Source organism: Ictidomys tridecemlineatus, chromosome 12 (assembly GCF_052094955.1).
Source record: "Ictidomys tridecemlineatus isolate mIctTri1 chromosome 12, mIctTri1.hap1, whole genome shotgun sequence".
Lineage (NCBI taxonomy): Eukaryota > Metazoa > Chordata > Mammalia > Rodentia > Sciuridae > Ictidomys > Ictidomys tridecemlineatus.
The window spans coordinates 96,507,683-96,525,116 of record NC_135488.1 but is presented as its reverse complement, the minus strand read 5'-3'; the positions used below and the strand labels follow the sequence as shown (position 1 = coordinate 96,525,116).

Below are 17,434 nucleotides of genomic sequence, written 5' to 3'. Positions count from 1 at the left end.
CACCTGCACAGCTGTCCCACCAAAGGTGCTTTAATACCTGTACTACTTGAGAAAGGACACTCAGTGACCTGTGGGTTGTGAAGGAACTGGCCCTTCTTGCTGAAAATCAGTAATGCCAACTGTTGCAGGTGACGTTGGCCTGTGTGTTATTAGAAGTGACGTCTTAGTTGCCAAGCTCCAAGAAACATGACCAGCACAGGCCTGTATAGAGCAGCCTTACTGGTAAATCCTATCACAGAACCTCTGGAAGCTAGACAAAGAAGGAAAAATCATTTCAGTGCTTGGCCCATGGTTTGTAATCAAGCTCAATGAAGTGTGATTAACCCTGCTTTTAAAAATCAATGCATTATGGAAAACACTAGCCAGGAGGCAAGATGCTATGTCAGTAGTTTGTAACTAGGGTCAAGTTAGTCATTTAACTTCTCTGAGCTTTCTTATTTGTAAAATTAGGGAGAGCAGTGAATTTGTTTATTTGTAAATTAACTCAAAAACTTTATGACTAAATCTGCAGAATATGTGCCCAATTACTAAACAAATCTTGTGCCCAGAATTTCTGTCTAGTGACTACCTCAACACACAGGCCAAGTGTTGCCTACACCAACACCCAAGCCATTAATTTGAGGTGCCATGAAAACGAAAGGTGAATCACAGGCTAATACCACTTACATTTTGTTTTTCAGATTTGCCTCGACTTAAATCTGTAGATTAGAAAGATTTTTCTTAGACTTTTTTTCTTTGTGGGGGAGGTAGAAAAAAATTAGGGCAGGGTATTCTTTGCTTCTGTGGGGTACAAAAGAATGAGGTACATTTTTCCTTTCTTAGTTTTTGAAATCACAGTTGAAATTACATACAATGAATATTCCAGCTACTGGGAGAAGACCTAATTTTCAAGCCTCTGATTTAGCTGCTTGTAAATTACCAGTTTTTGTTTGACTCAAGAACGCTGCTCTTTTTTTGGGAGTCTGATCTGCTTCTAATAGAGAAAGTTACATTCCACGTTGTTTGATTTATATTGTTTGAATTAAAGAGCATATATGAAGTTTTAGATAATTTTGGTTTGTTTATTTAATAGATATTTATCGGTAATTTAGATATCATATTTGGCAAAATTTGTTGAGTTTCTTACATACCCAGCACAGTACTAAATAAATATGCACACAATATATCAATTTTTGTGACCCAGTATTCCTGGGGCTGAGAGTAACCCAAATATGAACAAGACTTCTTCAAGTTGCTGATAATACCAGTTGGAGGGATGAGACACAAAACTTATATGTAACAAATTAAACTCCCTTCCACTTTCTCATCGTCTTTGGCTCCTTTTGCAAGATTTTTAAATCATCAAGCTGAAAATAAAGGATCTAAAATGCTCATTGGCTTAGGGTACCCTTTATTTAAACAATTACTAGTTTAAAAGCACCTTTGATAACACTGACATCATCATCATCAAATTGCCATCCAATAAGCCTAGCTTCTTGCAAAAAAGTTAACTTGGATAACACATGGCTAAGTTTTCTGACTAATGCTGCATCTGGTAAAAATCCTTCAGTACTGAAGTCAAAAAATACTAATTGCTTAAGATTCTCAAATACACTCATGAAGGCAAGCCATCCATCACTGCTCACACAATTTCCTGCCAAATCCAACTGCTGGAAGTTTTTCAGAGTCGTCTTTTCAAAAAAAGCACCTGGGTAAAGAAATAAATATGTTAATTGAAAGAAACCCGATTTTTAAAAAGGTGTGTGTGTGTGTGTGTGTATATGTATTGTTTTTTCTGTATACACAAAAATACATACAAGTTATCCATTTTGAAGTGACTATGATTGTACCAGGGTTGTTATGGTTTGGATCTGGAACATCCCCCAAGCACGTGTTAGGCAATGCTGCAGTGTTTAGAGTTGAGAAGATTGGATTGTGAGGGCTCTGACCTCACTGATGGATCAATTTGTCTGATGAACTAATAATCTAAATGGACTACTGGGAGAGCAGGTAGAGCATGGCTGGAAGAACTAATGTCACTGGGGTATGATCTTGGGGATACCCCAAGGTATCTGTCCCTGTTGCACTCTACTTCCCAGCTGCGCTGAGCTGCTTAACTTTTCTCAGCCACACCCTTCTGCCATGATGTTCTGTCTCACCTCAAGCTGGGAGCAATAGAGTAAGCTGTCCATGCACCTCTGAAACAGGAGCCAAAATAAACTTCCTCCTCTAAGTTGTTCTTGTTGTGTATTTTGGTCACAAGGACAAAAAGGTAAGTAACACAGTTGTGCTTCAGAAAAAAATTAGAATTCTATAGATAGATTGTGAATATATCCCATTATATCTACAAATTTTATCTTTCCTAAAGTATAAATGAGAACTTTTAAGTAGTAAACAAATATAAATGAATCATATATTTTTCCTTTTTCCTTACTCTTCCAGGAAATGGAACTTGGCTTATATTTTGAAGTTTGAGTTTCTACTAAATATTCAGGACTTATTTTTGACACCGGAGTCAGTTAGGCAATAGTAGGTCATTTTTTATTTTGGTGAAGTAAATATCTAACTATTGTTATCTTTGGGCATGCAGTGTTCCTAATTGTAAATCTGAGTAATCATGAGCTTCCGTCATCATCTACAGATGGGTGCTTTTACTGGTTTTTTACCTTATCTGGCCTCTTCAGGAAATTCCTCCATTCCTTGCATAATAGGGCCCTGGAAAGTACCTCCTATACTAGGAAGGAAGAAATCTTGTCCTGCTAATACATAGAGATCAGCAGGCTTTTTTAGTGTTTATGCTTTATTCCTATATTACCAGTTTAGATGCTGTCTTTCAGGTCATATTCCACCATGCAAATTGACCAACATAAAACATCAGGAGTTCATAGAAACCCTTTATGAATTGTGTGCCTTAGGTCGTGTACAGTGCTACCCCTACGTCTTTCATGGCCTTTTCTGGGAGACGAAGTTCATTCTGATGTGTAGGTTGGAAAGTCTGGCACACTGAACAAGGAAACTCTATTTTTTGTTTATAGTCTGGACTTTCGACACAAATTGCAGAAGATTTGTATGCTTGGTCTGTTAATCCACATTACTCGGCTTGTTCCAGCCTATCTTAGTTCTGTACCTCATCCTGCTTTGAGCACAGAGGTTATGTATTAAACTTACATTGCTTGAGAGGATGCATGTTATTAGATAACATTACAATCTTACAAAAATGAGTGTGCAAGGTTCAGTTTGGATTACAAATAGGAAAAGTATTTCCTGGAAAAGAATTTTTAGAACTCCCTTGCCAGGGCTGGAGTAGTGGCCCAGTGGTAGAGCACTTGCCTGGCATGGATGAGGCCCCGGGTTCAAACCTCAGCACTGCATATAAATAAAAGATCCATGGACAATTAAAAAAATTTTTAAGTCTCTTTCTATTGTCTTGGTGCCAAAGACCACTATTTCCCACAGACATATGACAAAGGAGGACCATGGTGGTGCATAGAATCCCAATCACTTCAGAAGCTAAGGCAGGAAGGGTAGAAGTTCGAAGCCAATTTCAGCAACTTAGAAAGTCCTGTCTCAAAATTTAAAAAAAAAAAAAATAGAAAGGGCTGAGGATGTAGCTCAGTGGTAGAGCACCTCTGGTTTCTATCCCCAGTATGAAGAAAAAAAAAAAAGGAAACCAAAGAGTTCAGTTAGAGAAGGAAGTGTTCAGTGATATACAGCTTATGTTAAGGTTAACAAAGACAAAGCTCTGTGCCACCAATAAGGAGAGCGTTAGGACAGGAATGGTCATTCTTGTCTGACCAGTTTATGTGAGCTGAGGTCAACCTACGTATGTACTCTAACCCACTTTAAGTACAGAAATTGACCAGCCCCTTGGTGAGGAGGTCTAGGAATGTGGGGTCAGATGTCACTGTGTGGTCTTGTGTAATGTGCTTAATGCAAGTATAATATGTACTGTAAAGTGCTCACTCTAGACTGTCCTCAGTGTTAGCCAGTACTTTCATTACCTTCACAAGGCTTTGAGTTCTGAAAGCTCTTTAGGTTCTTCTTTAAATATACCTGAAGTGAATGAGCCCTGCCTGACTACCGACACCAGATGCAAAAAAGGGCAGAACCAGGTAAGGGTATTTGCCACTAAGACCATCCTTGGCCCTTCCTTCTCTGCTTTTATTTCCTTCTCTGCTTTTATTTCCTTGAAAAGTGAGACAGACTACTAGTTGTTCTCCAGAACACCTCTCTCTCTCTCTCTCTCTCTCTCTCTCTCTCTCTCTCTCTCTCTCTCTCTCTCTGTTTTAATACCAGGAATTGAACTCAGGGCACTTGACCACTGAGCCACATCCCCAGCCCTATTTTATATTTTAGAGACAGGGACTCACTAGGTTGCTTAGTGTCTTGCCCTTGCTGAGACTAGCTTTGAACTCTCAATCCTTCTTTGTCAGCCTCCCAAGCCACTGGGATTACAGGCATGAGCCACCACGCCCAGCGCAAAACTGTGTCCTTCTTCCATAGTTGCAGAGTTTTATCTGGGTATGTGGCCATTCATATTCCAACCTCTATTTCTACTAATTGGCTAAGTTTTTGTAAAGAAATATAAGTGATGTGTGCATCTATCATGTCACTCTGGAAAAAGATGCCTTCTGCTGCCACTTTTTCCCTCTTCCACTATGTGGAAATGCTAACATGCCAACAGCCCAGCTATGATCATGAGGTCAAAGGAAAAATATCTAAGGAATGAAAGAATTTTTAAAAAATGGTTTCTGGGGTCTAAATCAGATTCATAGAGCAAAGACACACCACCTGCCTGGACTGCTCATTTCTGGACTGACAGGGCTATCAATGTCAGCCACGGTATAGTCAAGCCTCTGCTTTATCAGTTCAGCCTGAGCCCAACCTGACTAGTACATAGGTCCTCACAATCTCCTCCTTCCTCTGCCCTATAGGGGCACCTCTTTATTCCTTGCAGGGTGGCTGTCTCCCTGCTCTCACATATGTCTATGTCCTTTCTGCCCTGGCCTCCTTTCGCATGTTCCTCCCAGCATGGTGGAGCTCAAGGTGCTTGTTGCCAGTTCCTGTCCATTAAGGCTCCACCCCCAAGGACCAGCTTCTGTTCCCCTCAAGTAGCAGAGCAGATTTCACCACGTGAAGGGAACTTAGAGAACTTAAAGCCAGCCAGGCACGGTGACGCACGCCTGTAATCCCAGCGGCTGAGACAGGAGGATCGCAAGTTCAAAGACAGCCTCAGCAAAAGCGAGAGCCTGTCTCTAAATAAAATATAAAATAGGTCTGGGCATGTGGCTTAGTGCTCAAGTATCCCAGAGTTCAATCCCCTGTACCCAACCCAATAAAGGAACTTAAAGCCCATTCCAACCTTGGGTAATTACTAGAATGTCTGCAAGCACAGGAACCAAGAACAAGTGACAGTTTTCATAATCCAGGGGTATGCCTCTTGCTCATTGAATTTGCAGTGCTTTTGCCACCACAAGGAGCAAATTAGATCTGAGAGAATCAGAATCACGACATTCAGAGCTATCAACTGTACGTGGACTGTGGAGATGGCAAATGGCACTACTAAATTTACAGGCAAAATCTCCAAGGCTCTGGGTAGATTTGTGAAGGTCCCTGTGTCCTAACGATAACTAATATTACCCTGTAGTTCACCTGAGCCAGCACCTGAGCTCTCCACTCGCTGTTTATTCATTCTGCAAACACATTGCAGTGTCTGTTATGAATCAGATTGCGCTGGGTTCTGGGGAGGTGTGAAAAAGACAGACGTGGTCCCTGGCTCCCTGGGTTTACAACACAGTGTGCAGACATGCTGGAAAGTGATCAGATGGCTGATGGGTGCTGTAATAGGTGGAGTGTCCTGAGAGCACACACGAGTCTCCTTTGTTTCCAGAACATCAGCAATGGGACCTGTATGCTCCAGGAGAAAGATTCGAGGATTCTTCTCAGGAGAAACCCATCTACTTCCAAGTACAGAGAACCCCCTAGTGAGAATGTTAGCAGTACAGCAAAAGAGCTGCCCCTCACTCACACTCAGAGCTTCCTACCAACTTGTGCCTCATTCTAAAATCTGAAGAGAATATACAGGATTACCAAACATAGGAGAATGGACTCCAAAAAAGACGCACAGGACCCTGGGTTCAATCCCCAAGGCTACAAAAAAATTTAAAAAATAATAAACAGAGGGACTCCCAAAGAAACAAGGTGTCTTAGCACAACCATGTCGTGAGGCTATAACACAATGCCACAGATTGGGTAGCTTATAATGAACAGAAATGTATTAATTCATGGCTCTCGGGGCAGAGACCTACAAGACCAAGGTATTAGTTTTTGGCAAGGGCCTTCTTGGTGTGTCACCTCATGGCAGAAGAGCAAAGAGAGGGAGAGAGTAAGCAAGAGCTTAAACTTCCAGCCTCAAGCAGTTTTATAATCAGCATGAGTCCATTCCTGAGGATGGGGCACTCATGATTGAAATTCTTCCCCATCAGGGCCTCAACTCTCAACACTGTTGCTCTGAGGATTAAATTTCCAACACATGATTTTTAGGGAAACATTCAAACCACAGGCAACACAGAATCTAGGAAAAAACAAACTTCAAAACCTATTTTTTTAAGAGACCCTAACAAAGTTACAGTACACACTAACAAAAATAAGCTGCTTCCCCCCCACACACACACTGGAGCTTGAACTCAGGGACACTCTAACTGAGCTCCATCCCCAGCCCTTTTTAGTTTTTATTTTGAGACAGAGTCTCATTAATTTGCCCAAGCTGGCCTCAAACTTTCAATCTTCCTGCCTCCGCCTCCTAAGTAGCTGGGATCATAGGCTTGTGCCACCATATCCAGATTTTTGAAGGACAAGAAAGAGACCTTGGAAAATAAGAATATTTATTGAATGTGGGGGAATGATTGGACCCAGATTTGCCCAAGAGCTGTCGGAACATGAGTCAGGTGTGTGACAGCTCTCTTTTTGAGAACAGGCTGAGGAATAAAGCTCAGCCTCAAACATTTAAACAGAAAGATCCCGTTAACAAAGGGTTTTGATAAAGCAGGTGAAATAAATCCCTGAGCTAGCAGTGATTTTTTTTGCTGGTAGTTCTAAATTGCTGATGAGCTACAAGCAAAATTTTGAGGAAGAAGAGCAGAGAGCCTAGGACCAAGCTCTTGAAAAGCAGGAGCATTTAGTGCCTGGGGAGAGGAAATGCTGTTGGAAAGGACGAAGTAGGAGCCACGGTGGCATGAAGTCAAGAGGACATTCTGAAGAGGAGGGGATGTGAAGTGTCACCTCCTCCAGATCCAGTAGGTTAAACATTTTTGAAAAGCATCCTTTGAATTAAGTCACACTGATGTGTGTTAAGAGTCAGATGGAGTGAGTAGGAAGTAGCAGATGATCAGGAAGTAGAGATACATTGGCGGTACCTAAGTTCTCAATAAATTCTCAAAGAGCTTTTCATCTTGCAGAAGAGAGAACAATAACCATGGGAAGTAGATAGGACTCAGGGAATTTTACTTAAAATGGGAGAAGTCTGAGCAACTTTAAAAACTGATAGGATGGCTGGGCCTGGTGGTGCACACCTGTTATCCCAGCCTTTAGTGAGGACCTCAACAACTTAGTGAGACCCTATCTCTAAATTAAAAACAAAAAAGCCTGGGGAAGTGGCCCGGTGGTTAAGCATACTTTTTGGAGAGAGTGTTGAATACAGAAGCACAGTTAAGTTTGCCAAAATGTTCAGAAAGATGTTTTTCTATTTGTTGGCGTCAGGTGTGCAGAGCCAGACCGCTCTCTAACTCACCCATCACCCATTCCCTCTCTCATGCATCTCTTGCTCAATCTGAGATCAAGAACGCAAACCAAACTTGGCATCTGCCTCCTTCCTAACCAAAGGACGCTCTGTTCTGGTTTGGAATTTGTCATTCCTTTGTATTTTGACTTGGTCTACCGACCCAAATATTATTCCCTTCAAAACATCCTCACCGAAATAATGTTTTACCAGGTATCTGGGTGTCCTTTAGCCTATTCAGATTGACATACAATTCAATCAACAAAATAAATAGGTCTCAGCCAGGCATGGTGGCATATGCCTGTAATTCCAGTGGTTTAGGAGGCTGAGGCAGGAGGATCCTGAGTTCAAAGCCAGCCTCAGCAAAAGCAAGGCACTAAGCAACTCAGTGAGACCCTGTCTCTAAGTAAAATACAAAACATAGGGCTGGGAATGTGGCTCAGTGATCAAGTGCCCCTGAGTTCAATCCCCAGTAACCTACCCACCCCCCCAAAAAATAAATAGGTCTCCATTTCAATTAGTGAAATCGTGATACTATTTTTTTCTTGATCAGTTTTGCTTTGGTTTATTTTGTTACTCTATTTAAAGAATTGACTTTAAATATTGTGAATCTTTTCTATTGTATTTTTTCTGTTTCATGGATTTATACTCATATTTATTGTCTTGGGGTTTACTCTACTCTTTTTCTGATTGCTTAAAGGAGAAACTTACTACTTTTCAGCTTGTTTTGTTTTGTTGACAGTACTGGGGATTGATGCCAGAGTCTGGCACATGCTAGGCAAGCATTCTGTCACTGAGCCACATCCCAAACCTTTTTTGAAAATTTTATTTTCTTACCGTTTCTCTAAATCGCCAAAGTTGGCCTTGAAATTGCAATTCTCCTGCCTCAGGCTTCCATGATGGGATAACAGGCACTCGCCACTGTACATGGCTCCTAATTTTTTTTTTTTGCGGGGGGTGGGGATGGGGAGAGTGGTATTGGGGATTGAAGCCAGGAGTGCTTTACCACTGAGCTTCATCCCCATTCCTTTTTATTTGTGATTTTAAGACAGGGTCACACCGAGTTACTTAGGGCCTTGCTAAATTGCAGAAGCTGGCTCTGAATTTGGAATCCTTCTACCTCAGCTTCCTCAGACACTGGGATCACAGGTGTGCAACACTGTGCCCAGCTCTTATTTTTAATGAAGTATCTAAGCCCATAAGAATTTCCTTCTGTCCCTGATTTTGCTGCATGCCACAGAGTTGGCATATAGTGTTTTCTTACCATTTGGTTTTAAACATTTTTGTTGAAGTTTGCCAGTATGAACTTGTAAATTATCTATCTGCCAAATTGTGGGACTTTTTTTTTTTCTCTCCAGCAGCTTACACGTAGGTACAGAAAAAGGATAAATTAAGGAATACTCAGGACTGGAGTTTTGCCAGGAAAGTACACCCCATCCCTTGTATTTCATTTCATATCTCCTATCTCACTTTCTCCTTGCGTCTCATGAGATAGTCTTTCTTTAATTAGAGACTCTGTCTCTCATTACCTCTTCATTTGATTATTGATCTAACACACATATCCTTCTCTAATTGTCATTGCTACCTTGACTTTCGATACTGGACCACGAGTTCCATCTGTTGGTTCAAGAGTGTTTGCAAGGATGGGCGCGGACTCTAGGTGGTGAGGAAAGTCAACATAGAAGGGTGCTGAGAGACTGGAAGACCCAAGGAAGTAAGGAACTGGTGATCAGGAGGCACTGAGCAAGTACAATGGAAAGGAAGGAGATTACTGTTTAAGAGTGGAATATATGGTCCAGGGACATAGCTCAGATGGTAGAGTGCTTGCCTCACATACACAAGGCCCTGGGTTCAATCCCCAACACCTCAAAAAAAAAAAAAAAGTGGAATATCTGAAGTTAATATCTTGGAGATAGAACAACTTTAAGTGTGAATTAAATGAATTATCATAATCTGGTCAGTCATGATCATCGAGCTGGATGAAGGACAGTGGATGGGAAAGAAGGTCCAGGGTGCGGCTTCATTTGAGAAGGGAGGCCCTGGTAGGGGAATGAGAGGAGTCAGGGCAAGGGTTCTGAAAGAACATGCTAAAGTCTTCAGTGAATAAGAAGAGGTGGCAAAAATTTTGTAGCAATAAAATGGGACAGAATGTGTCCCAGCCAATGGCTGAAACCTGGTGGAAGCAGGAATATTTAATGAGGTTAGAAAAGGAGTGGACTAAAGAAGTATGCAGATTTCTTAGAAAATTGGGAATGGCACCACCATTTGACCCAGGTATTCCTCTCCTCTGTCTATACCCAAAGGACTTAAAAAGAGCATACTACAGGGACACAGCCACATCAATGTTTATAGCAGCACAATTCACAATAACTAAACTGTGGAACCAACCTAGATGCCCTTCAATAGATGAATGGATTAAAAAATGTGGCAAATATACACAATGGAATGTTACTCAGCAACAAAAGAGAATAAAACCATGGCTTTTGTAGGTAAATGGATGGAGTTCGAGAAGACAATGCTAAGTGAAGTTAGCCAATCCCCAAAAAACAAAATGCTGAATGTTTTCTCTGGTATAAGGAAGCTGATTCATAGTGGTTAGAGAGGGGGGCATCTAGACAAACTCTAGATAGGGCAGAGGGGTAGGAGGGAAAGGGAGGGGCAGGGGGTGAGAAATGATGGTGGAATGTGATGGAAATTATTAGCCAAACTACATGTATGAAGACATGAATTGGTATGAATATACTTTATATGCAACCAGAGATATGAAAAATTGTGCTCTATATGTGTAATAAGAATTGTAATGCATTCCATTGTTACATATAAATTTAAAACTTAATTTAAAAAAAGGAAAAAAAAAGGAGTGGACTAGAAGAGCAGTGAGAACCAAGGAAAACCTAACTTGCCTTTTGGACTTCAAGAGGCTTGAAAATCAGAATGAGCTGGGCGCCATGGCAATTGCCTGTAATCCCAGCGACTCAGGAGGCCGAGACAGGAGGATCACAAGTTCAAGGCCAGCCTCAGCAACTTAGTGAGGCCCTCAGAAACTTCGTGAAACCCTGACTTAAAAAAAAAAAGGGCTGAGGATGGAGCTCAGGGGTAAAGCACCCCTGGGTTAGATCCCCACTACAAAAAAAGAAAGAAAGGAGAGTACAAAGTGACTACTTATGAGGCCAGGTTTCGGTTGGGACCAGGGAGTGTCTAACACCTTTGTTAAGAAGGCTCTTTTTTCAAAATAACCGCTGTTTTCAATTCATCTCAGCCATCCTGTTTCTCATTATGCACTGCCTCCCTCCTCCTCTTACAGAGCCTGTATTTCATTAGCCTGCCCATCGCCTATAACTGACCTGCATTCATTACCCCATTGGAGGGCACATCGTGCCTCATCCATCATGCATAGCATGTCTAAATGGGGATAGGCATCCCCAAGCCAGGTCTGATCCAGGACAGGTGTTATAGACCAGAGGCAGGAAACTTAATTAAGACTGAGGCTTTCCATTTGAACAGTCAGTTGGCTGGATATTGTAAAGAGGTCATGAAATCATACAAATATGTTTTAGATTTAGAGATGATTTTATATGAAGGAAAACAGCATTTACTATAGCAAAGTTCAAGGCCCTAACCCACAAATACCTGAGCTTACTCTCAGGGCAAACTGCAGAACTCCTGTAGGCTTGTTTGTTCATTCATACCGTGTGTATTTATTGAGCATCCACTATGGGTTATACACTCAAAACCAAGTCCAACGGCATGGCCTGTTCTCAAAGAGCTCACAGCTTACTGGGGAGCTCAACATATGAACACATTCTCTAAACACATTCTTTATTTACATAGTAGGTGCTATAAAAAAGCACTGTTTTCTGTGTGGAATAAAGAAACCATTATTTTTGTGTGTGTGGTGAGGGGTACCAGAGATTGAACTCAGGGGCACTCAACCACTGAGCCACATCCCCAGCCCTATTTTGTATTTTACTTACAGACAGCGTCTCACTGCCTCACTTTGTTTTTTAAATGTTTTTTTAGTTATAGATGAACACACAGTATCGTATGGTACTGAGGTTTGAACCTAGTGCCTCACACATGGGAGGAAAGTGCTTTACCATTGAGCTACAGCCCCAACCCAGCAGCAGTCTCGCTTTTGCTGAGTCTGGCTTTGAATTTGCTATCCTCCTGTCTCAGCTTCCAGAGCTGCTGGGATTACAGGTGTGCACCACAGCGCCCAGCCAAGAAACCATTATTTTTAAAGCTAGTGTTGGATACAGGTACATTGGAAAACTGACGCTTCTACTAAACATAAACATGTTTACCAACAATCCAAACATATTTACAGCATCCGTTTTATTCTCTTTCTTTCTTTTTTTTTTGGGGGGGGGTGGTATGTGGACATCAAACCCAAGATCTCACACACACTAAGCAAACACTCTACCACTAAGCCACATCCTCATAGAATCCCTTTTCATCTAGAATTACTCAACAGCAGAATGGGAAAATCAGTTGTGGTATAGTCACATAGAAGTTTTTGTTTGTTTGTTTTAAATTTTTTGGTTGTCAATAGGCCTTTTTAAAAAAAACTCATTTTTATGTGGTGCTGGGGATCGAACCCAGTGCCTCACACATGCTGGGCAAGTGCTCAACCACTAAGCTACAATTCCAGCTCCACACAGAAGATTTTATTGTAATGAGGATGAACTGCAGCTACACATAGTCACATCTCATACACATAGGAAGCATACACAAAAGAATATATACTGTATCATTCCATGTACATAAAGTATAAAAACAGCCCATACTAATCTATAGAATGATGGTTGCCATTCAGGAAGAGGAAGCTATGGAGCTGATCATCTTCCATCTTTTGATCTGGGTGCTGGTATATATTTACCTTTTGAAAATTCATTGTACTATGTACTTTCATGCACTTTTCTGTGAGTATATTATGCTTCATTAAAAAAGGAAAAAACATAGGATTTGAGGGTGGCTCAGTGGTAGGGCACTTGCCTAGCATGCTTGAGGCCCTGAGTTCCATCATCAGCAACACACACACACACACACACACACACACACACACACACATACTCACACTCACACACACTCACACAGAGTACAAAACAAAATGAACCCTATCTCTGGCTTCTCCTACTGGAAGAAATGCTATGATTCATAAAGTGGGAAATAAATCTGTTGTCCCTAATGTTTGTAGAGCCCAGCAGTAGAAGAATGGAATGAAAGGAATTCTTTTTAGAATCGCTAGAGGATTGGAAGAGATGAAGATAGAAAGAGGACAAGGCCATCAACCAGCAGCTGGCGCCTGAGTTGGCAGAAATAATCAGGCATATTTGGAGAGTGGAGAAGGGCCAATATTAAATGTGAGTAACTGGCTATTTAGAGCTATCCTATCACGCCACCCACAAGCATTCAGTAAATCTGCTACCCTCATGAGTATATTAGGGACTCTTATAGAATAAAGCACAAGTGGCTGTTCTCCCCATCTGGGTCACTTGGAGAAGAGGGAGGGGAACCGCTGCAGGAAGTAAGACGACCTAGATTGAGATACACACAGCCGCAGAAACAGAGCCTGAAGTGACCACTGGAAACAGAAGCCCTGGGTCTAGGCTGGCATCTTGGGCACGGATGGATTAGGGAAGTATTTGTTTTGTTTTGTTTTTCTTTTTCTCCAAGCTGCAAGGCATTCCCTCCTTTAGAAAAGCATTAGAAAAATTTTATGGGTTGCAATTGGTCTTTTAAAAAGGAAAATAAGATAGAAAAAGAAAATAACTGTATCACATAGCAAAACACTTTTTGTAAAAATGATTATGTATATGTACACATGTTTTAGATCGTGAGATAAAATGTGGTCACAGTCAAAAAGCCTGAAACATCTAGGATTCACAAGAGGGTGCAGAAGAGGAAAAAATATTTAACCATGGAGGAGATATGTAAGTTGGGTTAAAAGGAATATAGGTGAGGGACAACCTATAGGACATCCATGAACAAAAAGATGACTTGGGGAGTGCTGAGAGGACCCCAGGTGAAGCTTCATGCAGGTAGGGGATGTGGCAGAAGGTAAAGGCAGAGTGCAGGGTGGGGGAGGCTCCGTCGTGGAAGGCCTCATGCTTCAAGGCTGAGCATGCTAGACTGTATTTTGCAAGCAGAGAAAGCTTTTTGATTTTTAAAGGATACTAACTGTAGTATCTGTTGCCCTGGAAGTCCACAGAGGATAATGATAACAGTACCATTTATTGAGCATCTTCTGACTTTACATGCATCAGCTCAACTAGTGATTAACACATCATTGCTAATAGGGTAGGTATTATAATTGTCCTCTATTGGTAGATAAGCAAACTGGGGCTCAGAGGATTTAATCTGTTGCAGGTCACATATCCAACAAGTGGAAGGGGTGGCCAGGTGTATCTGATCCAAAATCAATGCAGCTAACCTCTTCATCAACCTAGAGCCTTAGGAGGGGCTAGACAGAGCAGTCCCAGCACCTGACTTAAGTTGCTTAGGGTCTCATTAAGTTGCTGAGGCTGGCTCTGAATTTGCAACACTACTGTTGCAGGCTCCTGAGCTACTAAAATTACAAGCATGCACCACTGCACACAGCTCAACCCTTTTTATGTCTAAGCTTCATTTTTTTAAATTGTTCTTAGTTGTTGATGGATATTTATTTATTTATTTACATGTGGTGCTGAGAATTGAACCCAGCGCCTCACACGTGGAAGGCAAGGGCTCTACCACTGAGCCCTAGCCCCAGCCCCATGTCTAAGCTTCCTTATAAACCAGTATAATAATGGCTATCTTTTATGGGGTATGATGATAATTCTACAAATTCTTTTCTTAGAAAATTTGGAGAATAAATCACTACTAACTAGGTGTTAGTTTTCACTCATTCGTTTGCTTGCAGTTTACTTATTTATTATTGATTATTTGCAGAGCTGGGAATTGACCTAGGGCCTCACATTATGCCACTGGAGTCATATCCCCAGCCCTCACTTGCAGTTTTGCCCTCATGGAGGCTAGAAGATACTAGAATATTAAAGCCAAATGGTAAATCATTGCCTAGTTCAGTTCTTATTTCATTAAACACATCATTCTCCTTCTCTGGTCTGTGGCAAGCCTTAGGAATGGGCAAAGTAGGTAGCTTCCTGCTTATAGAATTGTAAAATGCTAAAAGACCCCTACCAAAAAAAAATGCCTCACCACAAGTCTAGACACCCCCAAGAGTATCTCTGAAAAGACATATCCTTTCCAACTCTATGCAACTCCTTAATGTGTGTGAACACTCTTTGAACACATTTTTTTTTTAAGGAGGCAAAGGGCTGTGGATACGGATCAGAGGTTAAGCGCATCTGGGATCAATCCCTGGTACTTAAAAAAAAAAAAAAAAAAGAAGGCAAAATAGAATAAAGGAGCAAAATAAGCCAATTAAAGAACTTTCTTTGGCCTCTTTTTTCTTGGCTCTTGCATACCCACCTAAAACTCTAATCTCCGCATCTGTGAGTCTCCAATCTTTCAGCCCTAGCTTGACAAGCTGGGAGGCCGTCTCCAGTTGCTCCAGCAGGCTGGCCAGGCTGACTCGCACATCCCAGCACCAGGGCAGCATCAGCACAGTGAGCTGTTTGAGGAGGTCCAGCCTGCCAACTGGAAAACAGAGCAGTTCAGGAACTAGATTATCTCAACATCGATGAAGGATGGAGCCATGTGGGGAACGGAAGGATCTTCCAGTTGGTGGCTCTGCAGCCCACTCCATCTGCAATGACAATCTACTTGTTTTGTGATTATTTTACGCAAAATATTCAAACACACAGAAATATGATGTGAAACAGTGTAATGAAACTAATAATCCAACTTTCAACAAACAGCAAATCATGGACAAGCTCATTTAATCCTGACCTGATTCCCGATTCCTTCTGCATCCTTCTTTTTTTTTTTTGGTACTGGGGATTGAATTCAGGGGCAATTTACCTCTGAGCCACCTTCCAGCCCCAGCCCTTTTTATTTTGAGACAGGGTCTTGCTAAGTACTGAGGTTGGCCTTGAACCTGCAATCCTCCTGTCTTAGCCTCCCACTGCTAGGATTACAGATCTCTGCCACCAGGCCTGGCCTTCTCCATTATTTGAAGCAAATCTCAAACATATGCATCAGGGTTTTTGGTTTTTTGTTTGTTTGTTTGGGTTTTTATTATTCTTGTCTTGATGCTGGGGATTGAAACCAGGGCCTCACTCGTGCACTGAGCTAGGTTTACAACTCTGTATCTGTTCTTTCTTTTTAAAAATCATAACCACATATTACTACATACCTTCAAAATCTTGGGCTGGAGTTGTGGCTCAGTGGTAGAGCACTTGCTAGCACATGTGAGGCACCGAGTTTGATTCTTGGTACCACATATAAATAAATAAATAAATAAAGGTCCATCGACAACTAAAAACTATTTTATTTAAAAAGAAGTCTTATCACTACTTTTTAAAATTTTATTTTATTAGTTGTTGATAGATCTTTATTTTATTTATTTATACATGGTGCTGAGAATTGAACCCAGTGCCTCACACATGTCAGGCAAGTGCGCTACCGCTGAGCCACAGTCCCAGCCCTTATCACTACTTTTTAAAGTAAATTTGTCTTGAACTTTGAAGACTACCACCCCTGAAAGAGACAATCATGTGGGAGCCTCAGATTCAATGAGCATGTGCAAACCGGTGACTACATAAGGATTAAAGGATTTTCCTACGGAAGGTGCTCTCCCCTGAGTACAAGAGACCTCAGGGCCAAAGCTAGTGTTTTTCTAACTATCCAGACACATATGCAAGTATCTGACTGTGGTCAAGTTGTCATTCTTACTCAGTTCCTGTAGAGCTTCATTTCCATCCTTCCCCAGGTAATTTTCTGATAAATCAAGAATGCTCAGTTTGACCAGATTATGAAGATTCTGAGCTGAAAAACAAAATATAATAAAAAGATTTTCATATAACTATATATGCCTTTTTAAAGATCCTTAGAAGAATTCTGACCCTTGGCTTCTTTGCTGATGGCAATACAAACTCTCATTTGACTTGATCAATTTAATTATCCCAAAAAGTACCTGGATAGGTACTGTAACTGCCAATCCCCAAAGCCTTAACCAAGTGGGCAGATATTTCCTGGTCTTAGGTTCTGATTAATGAACTCCAGGTTACACAGAGTCAAAAGCATCATGGGACATTGTTGTTATGTCACCATGGAATAGCCACTCAATGTAAGCCTCATTTTCTGCATCTATAGAATGAGGTGGTTGAAATACACTGTGAGGTTGCTTCCAATTCCAAAATACCCTTAATCATGTGGACAAACAGAAGAAGACAAAACAGGTGAATTTTTTTTTGTGTACCTCAGCCTACCTGATTTTGTTGACATCATGGTTGTGATATTAATAATAAAAACTTAGAAAAGTTTTTGTTTTTGTTGTTGTTGTTTTGTTTGTTTGTTTTGGGGACCAGGGATTGAACTCAGCAGTGTTTAACCACTGAGCCACATCCCCTAGACCTTTTTATATTTTATTTAGAAACAGGGTCCCACTGAGTTGCTCAGGGCCTCACTAAGTTGCTGAGGCTGGCTCTAAACTCACGTTCTTCCTGCCTCAACCTCTCAAATTGCTGGGATTACAGGAATGTTCCACTGTGTCCAACAAAACTTTAGAAAGTCCAA

At 41.2% G+C, this 17,434-nt stretch overlaps 1 protein-coding gene across 7 annotated transcripts in view; it reads right to left on the bottom strand.

Annotated features, from left to right (window-relative positions):
• Positions 1-1,373: 1,373 nt before the first annotated feature.
• Positions 1,374-17,434, bottom strand: part of Nlrc4 (NLR family CARD domain containing 4) — a 43,347-nt gene continuing 27,286 nt past the window's right edge. For all 7 annotated transcript variants that reach the window (XM_078029420.1, XM_078029422.1, XM_078029421.1 and 4 more), the window contains 3 exons: positions 16,592-16,684; positions 15,227-15,394; positions 1,374-1,687 (listed from right to left, as the gene is read on the bottom strand). In XM_078029420.1, the coding sequence (XP_077885546.1) occupies positions 1,395-1,687; positions 15,227-15,394; positions 16,592-16,684 (554 nt within the window). In that variant the 3' untranslated portion in view covers positions 1,374-1,394. The remainder of the gene's footprint in view (positions 1,688-15,226; positions 15,395-16,591; positions 16,685-17,434) is intronic.